We start from the raw sequence: 23,370 nt of genomic DNA, 5'->3' as shown, positions 1-23,370 counted from the left end.
TAAAGTCATAAAACTACTTTTCAAGTCCTGGCCACCACCGACTAGTTGTCTGACCTTGAAAAAAATCGATCCCAGACTATTTAGACCATAATAATCTCATCTAGAAGAAACACCACCACATCCTACTTTAAAATGTGTTGATTCTTCTGTAAACCTATTTTAACTTGGTGAAGCTTAAAGTTCTTCATTAAATGTCATAACATTAAAAAAAAAAAAAAAGGCCATAGCATTCACGTGAGTCAGACTAAAAGGCACTGTACCAATTCCATATTTTCTAGACTGTCACCCTATGGCTCATTTTCCCTAAGTAACCTTATGGAGTCCATAGCGAAAAAAGAAAACATTACAGGAGTTCTGAATACCAAGTCGACATCCAAATCAGGTAGAGAGTCTTCAAGAATGACGCTTTCCACACTTTCATATCCTGGCCACCATATCTGCCCCATGATCTCCAAACCAAATGTCAGGGCAAGAGCTTGCAGAGAGACAAGACATGTGAGCCCCATGCATACAGGCCTGCCCGGCTGACATCAGTAAGCATCCCCATTTTATGTTATGTATCTAGCAATGACACTGGAGCCACGTTTCTCCTTCAGTTGGCTAAAGAGCAGCAAGAAATGCCACTCTTTCATAAATTCAATTCCTCATGCCTGAAGCTTCCATAATCTTTAGTTACTTCTGGATCATATCCACCTCATGGATCTCATGGCCTTACTATAACTGTACTGGTGAGGCAACACCCAAAATATTGTACACAGTATTCTAGGTATAATATTGATGCTCACATGGCAGTATTAATGCCACTTGAGTTTCAATAGCTACATAGCATCCGAAGTTTGGATACACCAGATTTCAAAACCTATACTGAACATCTGGGCTATTTTTAATTTTTCATTATTATAGAGCTGCAGTGAATATCCTTATACACGGGTCTTCAGACACAACTCTGATTATGTTCTATGTATATATTAGTATTGAATTTATCTTATACCCTTGTAAGATATAAAAATAATCTCAACCACATGACAGTCAGATGACCCAATTACACACATACAACCAAAGCAAATGCAAAGCTCCTATGATTGGAAATAATTAAAATTAATCCTTTCTCAAAAATACTTAATGCCACTATCTCCAAATTGTTTCTGATCAACACAGAAATGTTTAAATTTGTATTTATCAATTTATTAATGTCATTTTGGTTTATCTGTGTAATGTTGAAATTGTTCTGAAATTTTAATATTAACTATAAATAAGGTAAGTTTGTATCTCACAATAATTTTGAATTAATGGAAATGCTGACAACTGGAAGAATTAAGGTAGGCATGTAATTTGTTCAAAGAGAGCATTTTACAAAATAATATAAAAGTCTTCTTAAACTACCACCCATAGATCCCTTACCTAGAGCTTTCCATGGCCATTCTGTCCTGGGTGCATTGTAAATTAGTATTTAACTCAAAGTCCCAGCTTGTGTTCCTTCTTAAAATACCTATTTTCATAAATTCAATTTTTATTTTTCACATAGCCCAACGATTCTGGTTTGATTTCAAGAAAATAGAGGATCATTTTAATCAACAACTAAGCTTACACCAGATAATAAAATTGTTTTTATTCACTTTTAAAATCTTAGTAACAATGAGGTTAAATTTACTACTACCAAAACATATGCTTTAAAAGAATCTGAATATATCCCCTGCTTCCACGGTTCCAGAAAAAGGAATGAGAGCAAATGTGGTTTTCATAAAGCAGTTGCGTGACATGGCTGCCAAAATAAAAACCAAGTACATAACACTGTAGTGCAACTCGATGCAGGTGGCTCTACAACATGTTAAAAGAACGCGGCTCCAATACACAGGCCTCCTGTGTTCAAATGACTGGAAGAATGAAGAGCGTGTCACAGAGTCTTTTTCTTAATATTTTCTCACTAAGCTTTAGCTACTAGACTCTTGAATCATAAGAATTAAAAATAGAGCTGATTTTTTTCTTTAACAACTTACTAGAAAATGATCAAACATCTTTTCTTTTGTGTCATTCCTTTTTTCTAATTTTATAAACAGTCAGTTATCCCTATCCAGTCAGATTCTTCTCACTGAAACATATTCTCTGGGCCAAAACTTGTTGTAATAGGTAATAAGAACTCGGTGTCCTTGGTTGTTAGTTTTAAAGATTAAATGTCCATCAGTGATGACAAGCATTGATGATCATCTTTACTCATTTGGGACCAACAATGTGATGTTGCCCACACTTCTCAGCAAACCTTCAGAAACTACTGTGACTTCAAACAAGGGACTTCAATGGTATAGACTTTGTACTTTTTGAATTCTGAACCATGTGAACATGTTACCCACTGAAAAAAATACTAAAAATCAAAATGTAGAAATATCATAATTTCAGGTTAATCAAATTTAATATTTCATAGTTAAGCATAAAGACGCAGTGTTAGAAAAAGTATACCCATGGGCTATGGTTAACTGAATTCATTTTAAAAAATTCAAACTTTTTCTGTCATATTTAGGGAACAAGAGTCATTCAACACATATAAAATATGGCCAAGTGGACAGAGGAGAAGCAATTTTGAGTATGCAGAAGCTTCCCCTCAATAAAAAGATTCAAGTGGTCCCCATCTATGACCACCTAATGCACTCATTCTGAGATACCTATCCCACCCATTGCCATCAAGTCAATCTTGACTCATGGCAACCCCATGTGCTCTAGAGTACAACTTCTTCATAGGATTTTCTTGGCTGTAATCTTTATGGAAACAGTTTGGCAAGCCTTTCTTCCACAGAGTTGCTAGGTGGGTCCAAATAGCCAACCTTCAGGTTAGCAGCCAACTGCAAACCACTTACACCATGCAGGTTCCTTATTTTCAGGTTCAGAGGGAGCCCATTATTCCTCTCAACAATTTTCCCCAAAAGATCACACCTGGTAGTTTTCAGTCTCAAAATGCCAAAAGTAATCTGTCTGCCTAAAAAAAAAAAAAAACAATTGGGGGGTGATAAAAATATACCACATGAACTGCCAAATCATATCTCATTTATGTCAGTCTTACCATTAAGTCTTGTGAAAAGCAAAAGCTTATAGGTCAGTTTTCCAAATCAATGTCCAACGTATCATAAGAGTATAAAATATTCCAACATTTAAAATCTGTGACATGTATTTTGGGGAGAAATGTTGTACAGAATCCAATACAATGGAAAACTTAGCTTTCTTCATTTATGATGCTGACTGGATTTTGTCTTCTTCAGCCACTGGGATTACAGATTCCTAAAGCATTTTCCTGCTTTGATGAGTCACATTTGTAAAACAATCACTGTACCCATCTCCACCTAATATACTGTAACACATTTTCCCCTCCAAGATCTCACAAGAGGAAAAAAAGAATCTGATGAAAAGGAAACAGGACAGACAGTGAGTAAGCCATGAACAACTGCCCAAAGAACTGTAAAAAACCTGGCAGTTTCCATGTGCTTCAATTAGAGCTGCCATGAGGAACAGAGGGAAAATGAGAGAATATTGATAAGTTTGTATCCGTTTCCTCCACGTAGACGGATCCAAAGAATAAAAGTTCAATTACTGAAGAACTTTTAATACAGAAAAACATTCTGGGTGTATATACTGCAAATAGACTAATTTGTAATCCCATCAGCCAATCAGAGAATATTAAAAATTATTTTACATACAGTTTTAAAATACATAAAAGAAAGGCTGAGGGTCTATAAATAGTAGTTCTCTTTCAAAGGTGGGATCACAGATTTTTTCTCTTTTTTAAATGTCAACTACATACTCGTTATAGACAATTTAGAAATTACTTAATAAGAAAAAAATTTCAGTATAAATTACTACATTTCTGCAGTTAAAATGTGTAGATCAAACTAAAAAAAAATGATAAATTACTGTGAGTTGGAAATTATAATAAGTTTTTCTACAGAATCATTTCTTCCATTAAAAGGTTTCAAATACCACACGAAGGTATTCTACTTTGACTACATACATTTTTTCCTAACGATCTGACTTTTGGTGGATAGTGCCTCTGAAATTCATCTCCCCTCCAAATGTCACACCCTCTTTCCCAGCCCCCTACCGCCACCAACACAATAGTTAGGTAAGGCCACGTGACTAAGTTTTCTGCAATGAGAATATGAGAGGAAGTGACATAAGCCATATCAAGGCCTAGCCTAAAGGCTGCAACACTCCTTCTCCATACACTTTTTCCCTTTCTCACAGCTCATGCTAGACGAGGTAGTGACCCAGCTTTAAACATACAGGGGAGGTCCATGCCTTCAAGGACAGCACAGTATATGTCTTAGAAGGAAAATGGGCCCCTGAAACACAGCATGGGGCAAAGTTATCGACCAACCTGGACTCAGAATGTTACATGAGAATAACTGACTTTGTTCTTCAAGCCACAATATTGTTGAGTTCCTCTTCATTTCCCTACCAAATAAGGCTTCAGGGGCAATAAAAGATTTCAAACATGTGCAGTACATCAGTATATAGAAAATCAGGTAGATTTCCAGAAGGAACAATAACAGTGACTCAGTAAGAGAAGTTTAAGTCTACAGCAAGCCGAACAATTATTATTACAGCTTCAAGTACGAGACAATATATTTGATAATATCACTGTTTGTTAAACTACAATTTAAACTCTTCAAGGAAATTACCAATTTTTATTCTAGAATATTTTCTAAAATTTTATTTGATTTTTTTAATTTCAAAAAATTCAATGAGTATAATTGCTTTAATTTAGTATAAATTTAATTATTATAATCATATCATTATGATTATATATTTTTACAGTACAAAGAAAAACATAAATATGTAAAAGTTTCACACTCCTGCACCAATCTCCTCCTAGAGAGAGCTATAACAAAGTTGGGTAAGGTATTCTTTCAGACTTAGAAGACTTTTAGTCAAATTTAAACCCAGCTAATAAGGTTTCAGAAACCCTGGTGGCGTAGTGGTCAAGTGCTATGGCTGCTAACGGAAGAGTCAGCAGTTTGAATCTGCCAGGCGCTCCTTGGAAACTGTATGGGGCAGCTCTACTTTGTCTTATAGCGTCACTATGAGTCGGAATCGACTCGACAGCACTGGGTTTGGTTTTTATATATATATATATATATATAAGATTTTAATTTTGGTTTGTGATATACACCTCAGAGTTGAAACCAAAAAAAAGAAAAAAAAATTCCAATAGTAAGCACATAGATCCTTCAGATTTGAGTTACTCTGGGAGAAGTAAGGTATTTTCCAAAGATGCTAATGAGTAGCAATGTGCCTATGCCTTGTCCTTAAATGTTCCCCAAAATGTCATTATGTAAAACTGGAATACATGTGACTAGAAGAAAGTTGCAGAACAAATCAATGCTTCGCCATTACTTCATTCTACTGTAGATGAACCATAATGTCTACTTCTGTCTGCTCAAAACACTGAAAATTACTCTTCTGCAATTTGGAACATTTGCCTTTTATTAAATTATAGATTTTTTCCAGGATAGGGATCCAAATCTAAACATGGACACTTGTCTACCAAGAAGATATATTCTATAGAACTAAGTAAGTTAGAAGCAATTAAAACATCTCCCATTTAGTTATTCAGAGACCTTATTAATCAAAAATGGAATCTATGACTCTAACTCATTGTTTGCAGGATACACACGTGTCCCTGGATTCAAACATGTGTTTCTATTTAAACTGCTAGAATGTATACATGGATCCACAAAGAGAGTGATAAATGTTAGGAAATCTTCTAACAATGAAGGTCCTTTATGATCACATACACTGTGTTTTGATTCAGCTTTGAAAAGCTCTGTATCATCCAAAGCTGAACAGCCTGCTTTTCATACCTATATAGAAGTTAACAAGGAAAAAAAAAAAAAAACAAGGAGAATGCGAAAATATCCTTCGACAGACAGAATCTATTTGTATCAACACAGCCAATGCAAGGCAAATCTGCAATTTCTGCTGTCTTCTGTCTCCTTCTCGTTAGCAACCCTGCTCCACATGGGATCCTCACAGTCACCTACCTTCTTTCCTGCTCCCCTATTCAAAACGTGGAGGACAAATGGAAGAGGAAGAGGAATCTGATTAGTCACTTATATATCATGATGAACTGATTCTACTTTGGGTGACTTGATTTCAGTAGGCACTACTATAAATAGCATTTGTATTAAAACTCTTTTACTTCTAATTATGGGGGGAGGGCCTCAGTCACCATCTAACATCAGACTGCAGGTGAGGGCACATGCAGGAAGAGCCAGAAAGTCCTCTGAAATTACCTAGAGAAGCCCCAAAGGTAAATCTGATTTAGTCCACAGGGTGTGACATGTCTAATGGGAGAATCATAAACGTCACCTCTCTAGTATAGTATAACCTTTTCTATCCCTGCTCCCCAACACTTTGTCAAAGATGACCTGGGGGCTGTCCTGTCATGGGCTGCTAAGCCCTCCTCCTAGGGGCCATTAGATCCTGGGCCCCTGGAAGACCTAGAACTCATCCTGTCCTGACATAAATCCATTGGCACATACTCACACCAATTCCATCCCTCCCCAATTCTCTCCTCTACTCTTTTGGAGGGCTTATAGGTCAAAGGGCTTCTTCAGTGCCCTGAACATTATACCCCTTCCCCCTGACAAAGACAGTCAGGTGTACATCTTCCTGTGTATATGAGAACCTGACTTTACATAATAGTTATATGTTCTCCTATTTAATCACAAATTAATGATGTTCCTGATTCAGAGGGGTATGTATAGACAATCTCAATATTAGGTAAATATGGATGCTAACAACAACAACAAAAAAAAAAAACAGATAAAGGCTTAAATAATACAAGAAAAAAGATGAAAACAAGTAAGATTTTTAACAAAATCCTAACAGCTAGTGTTCACATTACTAAATAAAGGCAGGGCCACTGAGTTCTGAAATGCCCAGGGCCAAGTCAGACGTTACTAAAGCCCGTTAATGCCAAATCAGGGGCTTCAGGAATGGTATATGAGCTTCAACAGCATGAGCCTAAAGAAGGATTGGAGCACTGGTGGTCTGGCACATTCTGTCTGGCCAGAACAGCGTTTAAAATTTTTTTTTTTAATTAAATACCTTTAGGGAAGATACTCCCATACAAAAAAGGCATTTCATCACACAGATAATGTATTTCCCTTGAACTACAAAACCTTTATACATCGTGTGTCAGCCAGACACTCTAAGTATGAATGCTATATGCTTTCTTCCACTTCTGAGCCATCTGATATTCTGGTTTTTTGCCTAGAATGTCCTCCCAACTCACTCCAGCCTACCTCTTTACCTGGCTAACTCCTATTCTCCTAAGGACCTCAAGCAGTCCTTTCCAATCTCTTGAACTCTTGGTCAAGTGCTCAACCCTCTATGGCCTCAGACTATCCAGCTATCTATTTATGTGACTATATCCCAATAACCACAAACACCATTAGAGCTGGGTCTACACCTTGCTCCTTTTGGCCCCTCCGGCGTGTGCACACAGTAGTTCATAAATAAATATTTTCATAATGAAGAAGAGGGTAAGGTAAGTATCAGCTCTAAAAATACTGCTTTTAATATTCTTGAAAGGTAATGCAGATGAATAATGAAGTCGACAAAAAGCAGATCACACAGAAAAGAAGATGATGAATACACTTATAAAAATCATCTCTGAATGCCTATAGGATTTTTCCCGAAGATGGGATGTCCGTCTAAAACACTATTTAACATCATCTTTTTTTTTTTTTTTATAGTTGCTGCTGTTGGCATTCTTTCCCTCCTCTAGGACATCTGTATGTTTGTTTCTTTCACGCTTGCTTTCTGGATCTCAAGACAAGGACACTGAACAAATATAATAAACCCAAATTAACAGAAGAACATTGTGATGGTTAATGTTATCTGTCAACTTGGCTAGGCCATGATTCTCAGTATTATGTAATTATCCTCCATTTTGTGACCTGATATAAGGGGCGTTTCCTTAGGGGTATGGCCAGCATCTAATATATATGGATGTTCTGGCAAAGCACTCTTGCTCTCTCAATCCCGCATCTGACTTGTCATTATCTGACCTCTGGTTCTTGGGACTTGAGCTGCAGCCTGCCACCTAACCTGCAGATTTTGGGATTTGTCAGCTCCTGCAGCCTTGTGAGCCAGCAGCCCGCCATCTGACCTGCTGATTTTGGGTTCATCAGCCCCTGCAACTACATGAGTCAGGCGAATCCTCCAGCCTCATGCCTGATCCACGGATATCGAATGTGCCAGCCTCCAAAACTGTGTGAGCCATTTCCTTAAATCTCCCTCCCTCTCTCTCTCTCTCTCTCTCTATACGTATACATACGCTTCCCTGGTTCTGCTCCATTAGAGAATCCAGCCTAAGACATTTAATACGAAGAGTGGTTCTAGAGGAACAAAATCTTAAGGATGAGTATTCTGAACTGGTTCTCAAGTCTTAAAAGTGCTGATGACTCTGCCTCCAGTAACAAAGAGGGGGCTGCTAATCCACAGCACGATATGGCAATAGAAATATGCAAAATATTACCACCAATGGATCAAGTATTTGTGAAAAACAAGACTCTGGGTGATTATATATTTAATACTTTTTAACAATTTTGTCAGAATGAGAAGTATAAAGGAAGCTGATTGGTTCATCCCACTTTCACTAGACAAAGTGGTGAAAGAAAGGGATGAGCTCAAAGATCCCGAATCACAGCTCAAGTGTCGCATGCAAGACCTAAAAGTCATTATTTGTGCCCTGAAAGAAAGTCTTATTTCTTGTAGTAACAGAGCCGATATTGCCAAAGACCAAACTCAGAGTATTATCACAGGAAATATGTGTGGGAATGGCTATTAAGGGTGTGGGATAACAGTCCAAGGAACGTAAGGTTGAATCAGTCTAAATCTATTTATATGAGCCCACTAACGACAGATTCTTCAATGTTTCAAATCCAGAGGTTAGAAAAGGATTTAACAGTTTATTTGGTTGGTTCACTGAAGCATGGATTAAGCGGTGGTCCGCACTAAATCAAGATGGAATGCCAGACCTGCACCGGTATGCTGTAGAAGAACGTATTCAAAGGCTTACGGGAATTGGCATGTTAAGAGTAGATTTCTCAGGTTAGACTACAGAGCCAGCCATGGAGTACACAGAGGACACGCCTTTTACCATAACAGAAAGGAACAAATTTTTAAAGGGAGCCCCAGCATCCTTGAAGACTGTTATGATTTCTATTTTACATAAATTAGACTTGACAGTGAGAAAAGCCTTAGAAGTTGGGAGCCCTGGTGGCATTGTGGTTAAGAACTCAGCTGCTGACCAAAAGGCCGGTAGTTCAAATCCACCAGCTGCTCTTTGGAAACCTTATGGGGCAGTTCTGCTCTATCCTATAAGGTCACTGTGAGTCGAAATCGACTTGACAGCAAAGGACTTGGTTTGCTTTGATAACTACGAAGGGGCTGATGGGAACCCGTGGTAGTATGGGTCAAGCGGCGGCACTTAGTTGACAAAGACAAGGTGGGCACAGTTACTGTAACGGACAGCACAGTCAAAGCAGTAATCAGAATAGTCTTACTTGTATGGACTCATGGCACCCCTAGTTGTAAAACAGATGGGAAATCTACTAAATGTTTACTTGATCTGTACAAGTGGAAGAATTCCAGGTCAAGCAAATGGCAGTCAAATTTGAATTCCAGAATAGAGTGTCACAGTGTCTCAATCAATTCCCAGACTTGAGCCAACTTATAGACCCACAGCCCTTTGAATGAAGGGAAGGCCAGCTCCCCTGGAAGAAGGACCCCGCTACACTGCCAAAAATTTATACTGTTAATCTTTCTCCCAGCCTTCCCCAAAAGGGATCTGTGGCCTTTTAGGAGAATGGCTGTTCATTGGGGAAAAGGAAATAATCAGACTTTGTGGGGTCTACTAGACACTGGCTCTGACCTGACACTAATTCCAGGGGACCTAAATCGTCACTGTGGTCCACAGTCAGAGTAGGGGCATATGGAGGTCAGGTTATTAATGGACTCTTAGCTCAGGTCCATCTCACAGTGGGTCTTCAGGGTCCCCAAACCCATCCTGTAGTGATTTCTCCAGTTCCAGAATGCATAATTAGAATACACATACTCAGCAACTGGCAGAACCCTCACATTGGATTCCTGACAAATGAAGTAAGGGTTATTATGGTAGGGAAAGTGAAGTGGAAGCCATTGGAACTGCCTCTAACTAGGAAAATAGTAAACCAAAAGCAATATCGCATTCCTGGAGGGTTTGCAGAAATTACTGCCACCATCAAGAACTTTAAGAATGCAGGGGTGGTGATTTCAACCACATCCCCATTCAACTGGCCTATTGGGCCTGTGCAAAAAACAGATGGATCTTGGAGAATAACAGTGGGTTATCATAAACTTAACCAGGTGATGACTCCAATTGCAACTGCTATTCCAGATGTGGTTCCACTGCTTGAGCAAATTAAAACACCTCCTGGTACCTGGTATGCAGCTATTGATCTGATTAATGTCCTTTTCTCCACACCCGTTTTGAAACACCACCAAAGCAGTTTAGCTTCAGCTGGCAAGGCCAGCATACATTTTCACTGTCCTACTTTAGGAGTATATCAACTCTTCTACCCTATGTCATAATTTAGTCTGCAGGGATCTTAATAGCCCCTTCCTTCCACAAGATGTCATACTGGTCCATTACATTGATGGTAGTGGAAGTCAAGTATCAATGTCTCTAGACTTACTGGTAAGACATTTGCATGCCAGAGGGTAGGAAAGTAATCCAACAAAAATTCAAGTACCTTACCCCTCAGTGAAATTTCTAGGGGTCCAGTGGTGTGGGGGATGTCAAGATATTCCTTCTGAGGTGAAGGATAATTGTTGCATCTGACCCCTCCTGCAACTAAACAGGAGGCACAATACCTGGTGTGCCTCTTTGGGTTTTGCAGGCAACTTACCCCTCATTTGAGTGTTACTCCAGCCTTATTTATCAAGTGACTTGAAAAGCTACTAGTATTGAGTGGGGCCCAGAATAACAGAAGGCTCTGCAAAAGGTTCAGGCTGCCCTGCAAGCCACTCTGCCCCTTGGCCCTTATGATCTGGCTGATCCAGTGGTGCTTGAAGTGTCAGTGGCAGATACAGATGCTGTTTGGAAGCTATGTCAGGCTCCAATTGGTGAATCACAGTGTGGACTTTTAGGGTTTTGGAGCAGTCTTGCCATACTCTGCAGATAACTACCCTCCTTTTGAGAAATGGCTTTTGGCTTGTTACTGGGCCTTAGTAGTGACTGAACACTTAACCACAGGCCACCAAGTCACCATGGGGCCTGAGCTGCCCATCATGAACTGGGTATTGTCTGACCCACAGAGTCGTAATGTCAGATGTGCACAGCAGCACTCCATCAGTAAATGGAAGTGGTATATCCAAGACTGGGCTCAAGCAGGACCTGAAGGCACAAGTATGTTACATGAGGAAGTGGCCCAAATGCTCACGGACTCCACTCCTGCCACATTACCTTCCATCTCCCAGTCTTCACCTATGGCTTCATGGGGAGTTCCTTACGATCAGCTGACTGAGGAAGAGAAAACTCATACCTGGTTTACAGATGGTTATGCACGATATACAGACACCACTTGAAAGTGGACATCGGCAGTACCACATCCCTTTTCTGGGACCTTCCTGAAGGACAGTGGTAAAGAGAAATCCTCCCAATTAGCAGAATTTCAAGCAGTGCACCTGATTGTTCACTTTGCTTGGAAGGAGAAATGGCGAGATGTACAACTGTATACTGATTCATGGGCTGTGACCAATGATCTGGCTGGGTGGTCAGGGACATGGAAGGAACATGATTGGAAAATTGGTGACAAGGACATATGGGGAAGAGGTATATGGATAGGCCTCTCTGAATGGGCCAAAGAAGTAAAGATATTTGTATCTTATATGAATATTCACCAAAGGGTGACCTTAGCGGAGGAGGATTTTAATAATCAAGTGGACAGGATGGCACGTTCTGTTGAAACCAGTCATGCTCTTTTCCCAGCCACTCCGGGCACTGCCCAACAGGCTTATGAACTAAGAGGCCATAGTGGCAGGGAGGAAGGTTATGCTTGGGCTCAGCAACACAGACTTCCACTTACAAAGGTCAACTTGGCTACTGCCACTGCTGAGTGCCCATTCTGCCAACAACAGGGACCAACACTGACCCCCTGATATGACACCATTCTTCAGGATGATCACCCAACAACCTAATGGCAGGTTGATTACACTGGACTGCTTCCATCATGGAAAGAGCAGCGTTTGTTCTTACTGGAATAGACACTTGCTTTGGATATGGATTTGCCTTCCCTGCATGCAATGCTTCTGCCAAAACTACCATCCATGGATTTACAGAATGCTTTATCCACCCTCATGGTATCCCACACAGCATTGCCTTGGATAAAAGGACTACTTCAGGATAAATGAAGTGCAGCAATGGGCCCATGCTCACGGAGTTCACTGGTCTTACCATGTTCCATCATCCTGAAGCAGCTGGCTTAACAGAATGATAGAATGGCCTTTTGAAGACACAATTACAGCACCAGCTAGGTGGTAATACCTTACAGGGTTGGAACAATGTTCTCCAGAAGGCTGTATATGCTCCAAACCAACATTCAATATATGCTGCTGTTTTTCCCATAGCCAGGATTCACAGGTCCAAGAATCAAGGGATGGAAATTGGAGAGGCACCAATCATTATTACCCCTAGTGACCCACTCACAAAATTTATGCTTTTGTTACCGTGACCCTATGCTCTGTGGGTCTAGAGGTCTTAGTTCCAAAGGGAGGAATGCTCCCACCTAGGGACACAACACGGATTCCACTGAACTGGAAGTTAAGAATGCCACCTGGCCACTTTGGATTCCTCATGCCTCTGGATCAACAGGCACAGAACGAAGTTACCATTATTGGCTGGTGTGACTGATCTTAATTACCAAAGGGAAATTGGACGGATATTACACAATGAAGGCACACAAAAGTTTTTTTTTTTTTTTTTTATGGAATACATGCGATCCCTTAGGGCATCTCTTAGTACTACCATGCCCTGTGATTAAAGTCAATGAAAAACTACAGCAACCCAAACCTGACATGACTACTAATGGCCCAGAACCTTTCAGCAATGAAGATTTGGGTCACTCCACCAGGCAAAGAACCACGACCAGCTGAGGTGCTTGCTGAGGGCAAAGAGAATACAGAATGGGTGGTGAAGAAGGTAGTCCAAATACTACTTATGACCACATGACTGGTTGCAGAAGTGAGGACTGTAATTGTTGAGTATTTCTTGTTTTATTATACGTGTGTGTGTGTGTGTATTCAAAAGGGCAGCTTTTTTTTTTCTTCCCTCTCTTATCACATTACTTACAAAACATAAGATGTAAATGAGGCCAGCATATTTTTGGTTGTACGCATGTTAGTTGTATCATGTTAGGAGCAAATATGACTTTATAATTGTCTTTAGTTAGAGATTATATACGGTTTAAAATGAGTACAGGTGCCAAGTTGACAAGGGGTAGACTGTGATGATTAATGTTATGTGCCAACTTGGCTGAGTCATTGATTCTTAGTATTATGTAATTATCCTCCTATTCTGTGATCTGATACAAGGGGAGTTTCCTTGAGGGTGTGGCCTGAATCCAATATATATGGATGTTCTGGCAAAGCTCTCTCAATCCTACATCTAACTCGTCATCATGTGACCTATGGTTCTTGGGACATGTGTCAGCAGCCTGCCACCTAACCTGCAGATTTTGGGATTCACCAGCTCCCGCAGCCCCATGAGCTAGCAGCATATCCTCTGACCTGCTCATTTTGGGTTCATCAGTCCCTGCAACCACATGAGTCAGTCGAATACTCCATCCTGATGCCTGACTCATGGATATCCAACTTGCCAGCCTCCAAAACTGTGTGAGCCATTTCCTTGAAATAAATCTCTCAGTCTCTCTCTCTCTATATATATACACTTCAATGGTTTTGCTCCTCTAGAGAACCCAGCCAGCCTAAGACAAATGTGAACTCAATTTCTTTAAAAGGATAGGCATTTTCCTTTATATAAAAATAACTATTTTAAGAGATAGAGATGACTAGAATTCATCACTGTCTTAGTCATCTAGTGCTGCTATAATAGAAGTACCACAAGTGGATGGCTTTAACAAAGAGAAGTTTATTCTCTTATAGTCCAGTAAGCTAGAAGTCTGAATTCAAGGCACCAGCTCCATGGGAAGGCTTTTTCTCTCTGTCAGCTCTGGAGGAAGGTCCTTGTCTTCCCTTGTTCTAGGAGCATCTCAGCTCAGGGATCTCATGTCCAAAGAGCTCTCTGCTCCCGGTGCTGCTTTCTTGGTGGTATGAGGTCCCCATGTCTCTCTGCTCACTTCTCTCTTTTATATCGCCAAAGAGATTGGCTTAAGACTACCTAATCTTGTAGATCTCATCAATATAATGTCCACTAAACCATCTTATTAACATCATAGTGATAGGATTTATTAAAAAAAAAAAAAAAATTTTTTTTTTTTTTTTTAACACATAGGGAAATCACATCTGATGACAAAATGATAGACAATCGTACAATACGAGGAATCATGGTCTAACCAAGTTGACACACATTTTGGGGGGACACAATTCAATCCATGCCAATCAGTAAATAACCTTCATAGTTTCTCATATTCATTTTCTATCAGTTTCAGCACCTGTTCCCCCTTGTTCTATATGACTGACTAGACGTGTCTCACTGAAGGTCAGAATTTTAAGAGGATCACCAGAGGTCGTGAGTGAGTAAGTCTAAAGGGGCATCTTTTGCCAATGATGTTACTCTGCCCATGATCATGCTTTTGGGGAATAAAGAAGATTGTGAGTGACTCCTTCCCTCTACCTCCCAGGTCATGCATGTGTTTGGGGAGTAAAGAAATAGGAACTAGTAATGTAAAAGAAGATAATCAGAGCATTTTGCTAACTGGTATGAGAGACATTAATCTTACAGTCCTCACTGCCTTGTCGCCTCCTTATCTCTAAACAAAAAATTTTTTAGACTTGCCCAGAAAAAAAAACTTTTTTAGAATGGCTAAGTCTTGTATGTTATCCCTCCTTTTCTTTACCCTAAGAGTTTCCAGCTATGTTATTAAACCTTATTCCTCTCATGCTTTCAGGGGCTTCTAGTATAGCTACTGAGACAGGTATATTTTCCCTCAAGTATCACCAAGGCAAAAGTAAAAAGTGACTTACCTTTTGAAAAAAGTCTTCCCCACTTTTGCCTTTTCCTTCAGCAGCAGCTGTAAATAAAAACATATACATTTAAGATGAGGGTAAATTTCAAGGTAACCACAAATAAAGCGACAGGCCTACTCATCAAAATAAAGAAAAAAAAGTCTCAGTAGACACGAAATCTACAAAAATGAAATAAATTTTAAAAAACACAAAGGAATTCACCACAGGAGAATAAAAGGAACAAAGACAACATCAGTGTCACAAAAAAACCCACTACAACATGACAGCAATAAACTCACACTTATCAATAATTACACTGAATGTAAATGGCCTAAATGTATCCATAAAGAGGCAGAGAGCACATACTGGATTTAAAAGACAAGATCCATCAATATGCTGTCTACAAAAGACATACCTTATAAATAAAGATATAAATTTATTAAAAAACAAAGGATGGAAAAAATATATCAAGCAAATAACTTCCAAAAAAGAGGACTGGCAATATTAATCTCAGATAAAATACATTTTAAAATAAAATTCACCATAAAAGACAAAGAAGGCATTATATAATGATCAAAGGGACGATCTATCATGAAGACATAACTATAATAAATACCTACACACCCAACGACAGGGCTCCAAAATACGTAAAACAAACTCTAACAGCACTGAAAAGAGAAACTGACAGTTCCACAATAATAGTAGGAGACTTCAACACACCACTCTGTGTGGTGAAAGAAACTCAACAAAGATACTGATCTAAAGGCCATGATCAGTCAACTTGACCTAACAGACATATAAAGAATACCCAACCCAACAGCAGCAAAGTACGTATTCTTTTCCAACACATATGGAACGTTCTCCAGAAGAGACCACATCTTAGGCCACAAAGCAACCCTCAACAATATCCAAAACACTGAGATAATACAAAGTGTCTTCTCTGGTCACAACACCATCAAAGTAGAAATGAACAACAGGAAGAGCAAGGAAAAAAAAAATCAATTACATGGAAACTGAATAACGACCTGCTTAAAAACCACTGGGAAAGAGAAGAAATCAAAGATGGAATTTAAAAATTCCTAGAATCAAACAAGAATGAAAACACATGATAGTAAAGCCTTTGAGACACAGCAAAGGCAGTCCTTAGAGGTCAATTTATAGCAAGAGAGGCACACATCAAAAAAGGAACAAAATCAGAACATTAGCTACACAACTTGATCAAATAGAGAACAGCAAAAGAAGCCCATGGCCACCAGAAGAAAGGAAAAAATAAAGAGCAGAAATAAATGAAATAAAGGATAGAAAAAATCAACAAAACCAAAAGTTGGTACTTTGAAAGGATCAACAAAATTGACAAACCACTGCCTACACTGACAAAAGAAAAACATGAGATGATCCAAATAACCCAAATAAGAAATGAAATGGGGGACATTACAACAGACCCAGCTGAAATAAAAAGGATCTTAACAAAGAACTATGGAAAACTATACTCCAAATTGGAAAATCTAGAAGAAATGGACAAATTTCTAAAAACACATTAACTACCCAAACTAACAAGAACTGAAGCTGAAAATCTGAACAGACCCATAACAAGAGATTGAAAAGGTCATTAAGATTAAAAAAAAAAAAAAAAAAAGATCCCAATAACAGCAACAAAAAAGCCCTGGCCCAGATGGCTTCACTAGAGAATTCTACCAAACATTCAGAGAAGACCTTACACCAGTACTACTCAAACTATTTCAGAACAAAGAAGAGGAAAGGATACTTCTGAATTCATACTATGATGCCAGCCTGATACCAAAACTAAGCAAAGATACCACAAAAAAAGAAAATTACAGACCAATGTTTCTCATGAATACAGATGCAAAAATTCTCAACAAAAATCTAGCCAATACAATTCAGCATCATGTCAAAAAAATAATACACCACAATCAAGTGGGATTCGTACCAGGCATGCAAGGAGGATTCAACATTAGAAAATTAATCAACATAATCTACTACGTAAATAAACAAATCACATGATCATGTCAATCAATGCAGAAAAGGCATCTGCCAAAGTCCAACACCCATTCCTGATAAAAAAAAAAAAATTCTCAATAAAATAGGTATAGAAGGGAAATTCCTCAACATAATATTTTTTTTAATAAAGGGTATCTTTTACAAAACTAACAGCCAACCTCATTCTTAACAGAGGCTGAAAACATTCCCCTTGAGAGCAGGAACAAGACAAGGATACCCTTTATCACTACTTCTATTTAACATTGTGCTGGAAATTCTAGCTAGAGCAATAAGGCAAGAAAAAGAAAGACAGGGCATCCAAATTGGTAACGAAGAAGTAAAGCTATCCCTGTTTGCAGATGATATAATACTATACATAGAAAACCCAAAAGACTCCACAAGAAAACTACTGGATTCAGCAGATTAGCAAGATACAAGAAAAACATACGAAAATCAGTTGGGTTCCTATCCTACACACCAACAAAGAGAATGACAAAAAGGATATCAGGAAAACAATATCATTTAAAATAGCCCCTAAAAAAATAAAAACCAAAAAACCTACTGCCGTTGAAGTCGATTCCAACTCATGGTGACCCTATAACGACAGAGTAGAACTGCCTAATAGGGTTTCCAAAGAGCGCCTGGTGAATTTGAACTGCTGACCTTTTGGTTAGCAGCCAAACTCTTACCACTACACCTCCAGGGTTTCCAAAAAATAAAACACTTAGGAATAAAACTACCCAGGGATGTAAAAGGCCTATACAAAGAAAACCACAAAACACTACTGCAAGAAACCAAAAGGTATCTACATAAGGCGAAAAACATACCATGCTCATGGATAGGTAGGCTCAACATTGTGAAAATGACAATCCTACCCAAAGCGATTTACAAATATGATACAATCCCAATCCAAATACTAATAACATTCTTTAAAGTGACGAAAAAATTATCAACTCTGTATGGTAAGAGAAGAGGCCCAAGATAAGTAAAGCACTAATAAAGAAGAATAATAAAGTAGGAAGATTTGCACTACCTGACCTCAGGACCGACCATACAGCTACAGTAGTCAAAAGAGCCTGGTACTGGTACGACAACAGATACGTTGACCAACGGAACAGAATTGAGAACCCAGATTTAAATCCATCCACCTATGGTCACCTAATCTTTCACAAGTGCTCAAAGTCCATCAAATGGGGAAAAGACAGTCTTTTTAACAAATGGTGCTGGCAAAACTGGATATCCATCGGCAAAGAAATGAAACAGGACTTATATCTCACACACTACACAAAAACTAATTCAAAATGGATCAGAGACCTAAATACAAAGCCAAAGACTATAATGTTCATAGAAGAAAAAATAGGACCAATGCTAGAGGTCCTAATATATATATGATATGAACAGGATACAAACTATAACCAACAACACACAAACTCCAGAAGATAAGCTAGATAAACGGGATCTTCTAAAAATTAAACACTTATGCTCTTCAAAAGACCTCACCAAAAGAGAAGAAAGAGCACCTATGTACTAGGGAAAATTTTTCAGCTATTACAAATCAGACAAAGGTTGATTCTCTAAAATCTACGGGAAAATCCAATACCTCTACAACAAAAAGACAAATAATCCAATTAAAAAATGGTCAAAGGAAATAAACTGACACTTCACCAAAGAAGTCATTAAAGTGGCCAAAGGACACTTGAGTAAATGCTCCCAATCACTAGCTATTAGAGAAATGCAAATCAAAACCACAAAGAAATACCCTCTCACCCCAGCATTACTGGCACAAATCAAAAAAAGAGAAAACAACAAACGTTGGAGAGGCTTCAAGGAGACAGAACTCTTATGCACTGCTGGTGGGAATGCAAAATGTTTGGAAAACGATACAACACTTCCTTAGAAAGCTAGAAATAGAAATACCATACAATCCAGCAATCCCACTCCTAGGAATATACCCTATAGAAATAAAAGCCAACACACAAATAGACATATGCACACCCATGTTCACTGCAGCACTGTTTACAATAACAAAAAGATGGATAAACAAACTATGGCACACACACAATGGAGTACTACTCAATGATAGGGAACGATGAATCTACGAAGCATCTCACACCATGGATGAATCTGGAGGGCATTATGCTGAGTGAAATAAGTCAATCAGTTGTATAAGGCCATTACTATAAAAACTCATGAAACGGTTTACACACAAAAGGAAACAATCTTTGATGCTTATGAGGAAGGGGAGGGGTGGGTATGGAAAAACAACACTAAATAGACAATAGACAAGTGGTAACTCTGGTGAAGTGTAAAACCCAAAAACCAAACCCATTGCTATCATGTCAATTCCGACTCATAGGACCCTACAGGACAGAACAGAACTGCCCCATACAGTTTCCAAGAAGCACCTGGTGGATTTGAACTGCCAACCTTTTGGTTAGCAGCCATAGCTCTTAATCACTATGCTACCAGGGTTTTTGTGGTGAAGGGTAAGACAGTACACAGTATGGGGGAAGCCAGTACAACCTGTCCAAGCACAGTCACAGAAGCTCCACAGACACATCCAAACTCCCTGAGGGATCAAATTACTGGTGTTCTACATTCTACTTTGGTGAGTTGCATCTGGGGTCTTAAAAGTTTGTGAGCGGCCTTTTAAGATACTCTACTGGTTTCACCCCATAGGGAGCAAGGGAGAATGAAGAAAACAAAAGACACAAGGGAGAGATCAGTCCAAAGGACTAATGGACCACAACTACCACAGTCTGAGTCTAGCACAACTAGATGGTGACCAGCTACCACCATCAACTGCTCTGACAAGGATTATAAGAGAGACTACTAGACAGAGTTGGAGAAAAGCACAGAACAAACTTCTAAATCACAAAAACAGAATGGACTTACTGGCCTGACAGAGACGGGAGAAACCCCGAGAGTACGGCCCCCGGACACCCTTAAGCTCAGTAATGAAATCACTCCTGAAGTTCACCCTTCAGCCAGAGACAGGCCCTTAAAACAAGACTAAAGGGGCACACCGGCTCAGGGGCAACGACTAGAAGGCAGGAGGGGACAGGAAAGCTGGTAATAGGGAACCCAAGGTCAGTAAGGGAGTGTTGACATGTCATGGGGTTGGCAACCAACGTCACAAAACTATTGTTTAATTGTTTAATGAGAAGCTAGTTCTGTAAACCTTCATCTAAAGTACAATAATTAAAAAATAAAACATACACATTTAAAATAGTTTCTTTTTTCTATCTATGTATTCAAAAAACTTGAATGTCAGGTATGAGACTACAAAGGTGAGCAAGATGTCATCCTCGTTCTTCCAAAGCTCTACCTGCTGATATGTCACATCTGTGATACAACATTGATAAAGAATAAAACACTAATCCAGTCAATTACACTCCATCTTTAGATAATTTTGCACTCCTTTTCACTGTCTGACTCACAAGTCTGTGTTTACACACTTTAATGAAAGCGATTGTATTTTGTATAGTTAAGGACCTGCATGAACAAATACAACTACCACAGTAATCAGCTGTAGTGCTCCAGGCTTCCTACCTATAATCAATCCTAGATGCGAGGTTACATTTTCAACAGGTGGTTCATCTGACACGGCCTAATTCTGAGCTGTTTTGGTTTTATGCTTTGCAATGACTATATAATCTACTTGGATTTCAGCTGGCGTTGTACGTTACTTTAATTCACTCCTTCATTCACATATACAAAGACAGAAAGAGAACAACATGAGAATTAAACAGTAACGGTAAAGGTTATAGCCACCGACAAAAACACCATGTGAGGTTATTTAAAAGGTCATTGTACAGACAGACCCCCACTTATGAACGAGATTTGTTCCTATGTCTTTAAGTCAAATTTGTAGGTAAGTCAGAACAGGTGCATACGGCATATGGTTCTTATGTAGCCTTTAGTGTAAGAAAAGGCTTGAAGCCTTTTCCATGACTTAAAAGCTGCACGTGCAGCAAGGGAAGGTGATTGTGATGAAGACTCTGATGGGCGTAGGTGTTGGTTCAATTGCTTCAAAGTGAGGGCAAATTTACATAACACTAAGGGCTTTTTTTTTTAAGGGCAAGGACGAGTTGTCTGTGAGTCAGACATTTGTAACAGGAGGACTGCCTGTGTTTGAACAATCATTTTTCATATCTAAGCAGCAGCTTATAAATACTGGACAAACCTAGTTCTTTGTCTGTGTTCAAATATCTTGTGACTCTGTGAACAACTTTTATTTATTTGTGGAGGGGACTAAAGAATTTCACTAAAAGGATAAAGGAGATGAACAGTCAAAAGCACCTTGCTTGCTTTTTTGCCTCAGACTGAGTCTTTCAGAGGGCAAACACCAAACAGGACCCTGATTCAGGTGCAGGGTGGAACAGTGGTTAACTGAGGCAGTAAAGGAATGATTGATTGGATGCCCCTCTCCACCTCAACCAGTTCAAGGAAAGGAGCTGGAGCAAGAACTTCTAGAAATTGAAGTCTGGAACCTACTGGGCAACACTCCTGTAGGGCAGTGAGTATGTGTGTGTACATACAGTGAAACCTGTGAGAGCCGGAACTTGACAGGACTGCCTTGTTTTTCCAGGTCTCACAAGTTTTCCCCCTTTAACACTGTTCTATTACTCGTTTTAGTGGAAAATATTTGCGTTTTCCCTCTCTTGACAGTTTCCACCTTACACAGGTTCCAGCTTTTGCAGCTTTTAGTGTACATGTGTATGCGTCCACCAAAAAGCAAAAACCAAACCCAGTGCTGTTGAGTTGATTCCAACTCATAGCGACCCTATAGGACAGAGTAGAACTGCCCCATAGAGCTTCCAAGGAGCAACTAGCAGACTCAAACTGCCGACCCTTTGGTTAGCGGCTGTAGCACTTAACCACTACGCCACCAGGGCAACCATGTGTCCACAGGACACGGTAAAATGATTAAAGACCCAGGAAGGGCAGTATATCAATCACTTCAGAATCACATTTGTCACTGAACAAGTTTTTACAAGCACCTACTATAACTCTGACATTCTGTTAGGTGGAGGATTCAGAACTCAAAGATATTTTCTCTGCCTTCAGAGACAGAACTATTAAAATTTAAATGTTTTTTATTTCAAAGTTAAATAAAAGACACCTTCAGCAATTTTGTGGAAATGGATTTAATACATATATTTTCATCCAAAAAAAGTGCACAGAGTATATGTTTCTATGATTTTGAAGAACATGAAAATAAGAGCTAGAAAGAAATGAAGAATTAAAAATAATATTCTAATGTGTGGTAATGGAGGCTGAATAATGCTCTCTAAAGATATCCCTGTCCTAATCACCAGAACCTAGGAATATGTTACCTTACATGGCAAAACAGACTTTGTAGGTGTGATTCAATTAAGGGTTTTGAGATGGGAAGACTATCCTGGATTACAGTATTCCACTGGACTCAACCTAATCACAAGGATTCTTAGAAGAGGAAGGCAGGAGGGTTACAGTCCAAGAAGGTGACATAATGAATGAAGCAGAGGGAAAGAAACAGATGTGAGGACAAAAGGAGAAGTCCACGAGGAGAAAGATTTGAAGACGCTACACCGCTTGTCTCTGCAGATGGAGAAAGGGCAGCTTCTAGAAGCTGGAATAGGCCAGGGAACAGATTTGCCCCTAGAGTGTCTCATGGGCATGTAACCTTGCCAACACCTTGATTTCAGCCCAGTGAAACCATTTATGATTTATGACCTCCAGAAAAGACAATAAATCTATGTTGTTTTAAGCCACTAAGTTTATGGTAATCTGTTAAAGAAGCAGGGGGACACAAGCACATAATGCCAATTACCATTTTAACTTTATTAATTTTTTTTTTTTTTACAAAATGCCACACACCATCAACATCACAAACTAAGCACAGACACTGATATGGGCATTTGAATCACACATTTTCACAGATTCTTTGTAGTTCACCCCACAAACTATGATTTTCATGTTCTCACTTAGAAATACATCAACAATTAAAACTAAAAAAAAAGACATAAAAAGCAATGTTGAACAAAAAAGTAAAACTCACTGTAAACAAACTGGAAAATGTGGTTGATCCTAGCTACAGGAGTCACCCAGTCAAGATAAAAGAAGTAAGTATCCATACCTAGTTAACAACACATCAATGAGCCTTGGGGC

The 23,370-nt window shown here is 39.1% G+C and overlaps 1 protein-coding gene across 3 annotated transcripts in view; it reads right to left on the bottom strand.

The window, feature by feature from the left end:
• Nucleotides 1-23,370, bottom strand: part of BICC1 (BicC family RNA binding protein 1) — a 348,944-nt gene that overhangs the window by 217,957 nt on the left and 107,617 nt on the right. For all 3 annotated transcript variants that reach the window (XM_064269616.1, XM_064269617.1, XM_064269615.1), the window contains exon 2: nucleotides 15,238-15,284. In XM_064269616.1, coding sequence (XP_064125686.1) covers nucleotides 15,238-15,284 — 47 coding nt within the window. The remainder of the gene's footprint in view (nucleotides 1-15,237; nucleotides 15,285-23,370) is intronic.

Source organism: Loxodonta africana, chromosome 16 (genome assembly GCF_030014295.1).
Source record: "Loxodonta africana isolate mLoxAfr1 chromosome 16, mLoxAfr1.hap2, whole genome shotgun sequence".
Classification (NCBI taxonomy): Eukaryota; Metazoa; Chordata; class Mammalia; order Proboscidea; family Elephantidae; genus Loxodonta; species Loxodonta africana.
The sequence above is the reverse complement of the archived record's forward strand: the minus strand, read 5'-3'. Positions and strand labels throughout refer to the sequence as shown.